At 37.6% G+C, this 2,498-nt stretch overlaps 1 protein-coding gene across 1 annotated transcript; it reads right to left on the bottom strand.

Moving 5' to 3' along the window:
• Positions 1–1,189: 1,189 nt before the first annotated feature.
• Positions 1,190–2,128, bottom strand: Or5an1 (olfactory receptor family 5 subfamily AN member 1). The gene has a single exon (NM_001000761.1). It carries the CDS (start codon positions 2,126–2,128, stop codon positions 1,190–1,192), a length of 939 nt encoding a protein of 312 aa, NP_001000761.1.
• Between the last annotated feature and the right edge of the window lie 370 nt (positions 2,129–2,498).

The following is a 2,498-nucleotide window of genomic DNA, read 5'->3' as shown; positions in this document are numbered from 1 at the left end:
ACAATATTAACATTCCATCATTTTCATTTCCACAGATATACTTATCTCTACTACTATAACTATTTAGTTCCCCTGGCTGTGAACCAATGTAAACTGTAAGACAGTTCTGCTTAATGATGGTGAACCTCATGTCTACCTAGAGAAAATAGCTCTATTGTAATCCTGAGAAATATCACCTTCAAGTTTTAGTTACTCCACTACCACCATCACATCACTCTTTTAAAACCACATTAATACTAAAACACAAAATACTGAACATGCATTGACAATAACAAAGAACATGCCAGTCTGTCCTGTGTTGTTACTCTCCACTTAGAATAAATTGACACAAATCTCAGACCACACTTAATCAGGTGTCTGAAATATCAAAATCTATATTTTTAGAGTGTTCTGATTGGCTCTATCAATCCAGGGTAAACTTTCTGGTTGTAATGTAGGAGAGGATGAGAGATCAGGTCCCATCATCTCATATATTACTATTGGTCCATAAGATACTGCTAAATGTCATGACTTTTTAAGGTTTGAAAAAAATCAAACTGTCAGAACACTATGGAAATAATGCCTTCCTTATGATTTTCTCTTCATGATTCAAACTCCCACTTTTCTGTTTGACCTAAAAGTTATTAAATGGCTAGGTAGTGTTTTTTTTACATAATCAAGTTTTTCTGATTTGTCTTCCTAAAGGGCACAAGAAAGCCAATGTGTGGCTTTGTTTCTTTCAAACAGGAACTTTTCATATGATCATCCTCACCTGCTCAGGATCACAAAATAATCGATGGTAATGGCCCAGGCTTTAGTACACTACATCTCTATACTGATGACACAGAGTTAGTAGAATCTGAGGTCAGGAATTTGATCAGGAACTTTCTTTAAAGGCATTCCTTATAATTTAACAATTTTCAGGCACCCACAAGTTTCTCAACTTGATATTCCTAAAATACCTATAAATAGAATTATTAATTAGGAAATAGCCCATTTGTAACTTGGAAATTATGATGCTACTGGTTCTAAAGATGATGCAATTGAAATGCACCAAATCAGTTGTTGGTTTATATTGGCATATTGTCTGTTTCAAAATCATTTTTATCTGAAGTGCCATGGACTTTGTAGTATTCCATCCATGTGCATATGGTTGCAGATAGCAGTAATTCTGACATGGCTTTGTGGTGAAATCTTCTCATCTCTTACCTTAGCTGCAGGTTGCCTTTTTCTGCAACCTATTCATGGCATCTTTGATTTCCTTGTTTCTCAGACTATATATCAAAGGGTTCAACATGGGAATCACCACAGTATAGAAGACAGATGCAAATCTGTCAAAGCTGGAGGAGCCACCAGAGCTAGAACTCAGATAGACAAAGATGCCAGAACTATAGAAAAGAGAAACAGTTGTCAGGTGAGAAGCACAAGTGTTGAAGGCCTTGGACCTGCCCTTCGCTGAAGTGATCTTCATGATGGATGAGACAATATAGCCGTAGGATACCATGATGACGAAGGCATTGGTAAGCCCAAAAAATATTGTTAATAAGACAAGTAGGACATGAGCAAAGAAATTGTCGTTGCAAGATAGATTTAACAGCTGGGGCATGTCACAGAAGAAATGTCTTATGACATTAGATCCACAGAAGTGGAGCTGCAGCAAGACACATATCTGACATAAAGAACTTATGAGTCCTGCTGTATAGCTTCCCAAGAGCATCCAAGAGCAGAGGCTGGGTGACATGATTGATGAGTAGAGAAGAGGGTTACAAATGGCAGCATACCTGTCATAGGTCATGGCTGTTATGAGGCAAGATTCAGTCAGTCCCATAGTGGAAAAGATAAAGTATTGAACAATACAGTCCACAAAACTGATAGTTTGCTTTTCCTGGAAGAAGTTGGAAAGCATCTTTGGGACTGTAGAGGTGATATAGCAGAAGTCTATAAAGGACAGATTGCTGAGGAAGAAGTACATAGGTGTGTGGAGGTAGGAGTCCATCCTTATTAAAACAATAAGGGACAGGTTCCAGGTCAGTGCTATAAGATAAAGGATGAGGAATATAACAAAGAGCAGTGCTGTGATTTGGGGGAAATCGGAGAATCCCAGGAGGATGAATTGGGTGATCTTGGTAATGTTTCTTCCCCCAATCATTACCTCTGTGCTTATGCTACTAAAATCAAAAGGTTGAAATAAGACAGTGCATTGTTGACTCAAGTGACATTAGAGCATTACATTAAAGAGAGACATTTAAATGTTAATGACTACTTTCTTAATACAATGCCTAAGAAATGTGATCACACACAAGAACATGTACAAACACAAATAAGCATGCACACATACACACATACACACACACACACACACACACACACACACACACACACACACACACCCCTACACTGACCTGGATTATAGAATTGTGATTCGTAATTCTGACACATTGTTGTGTAACAGAAGCATATGTTCTTGGTAAAGACAATCATTCTTTCTATGAAAGTGTCATATTCAGAACCCCAAAATA

The sequence above is a fragment of the Rattus norvegicus genome, chromosome 1 (assembly GCF_036323735.1).
Source record: "Rattus norvegicus strain BN/NHsdMcwi chromosome 1, GRCr8, whole genome shotgun sequence".
Taxonomy (NCBI): Eukaryota; Metazoa; Chordata; class Mammalia; order Rodentia; family Muridae; genus Rattus; species Rattus norvegicus.
The sequence above is the reverse complement of the archived record's forward strand: the minus strand, read 5'-3'. Positions and strand labels throughout refer to the sequence as shown.

Bases quoted from the DNA above. Each gene is read 5' to 3' on its own strand.
- Or5an1 (NM_001000761.1), bottom strand. From the start codon at position 2,128: ATGATTGGGGGAAGAAACATTACCAAGATCACCCAATTCATCCTCCTG.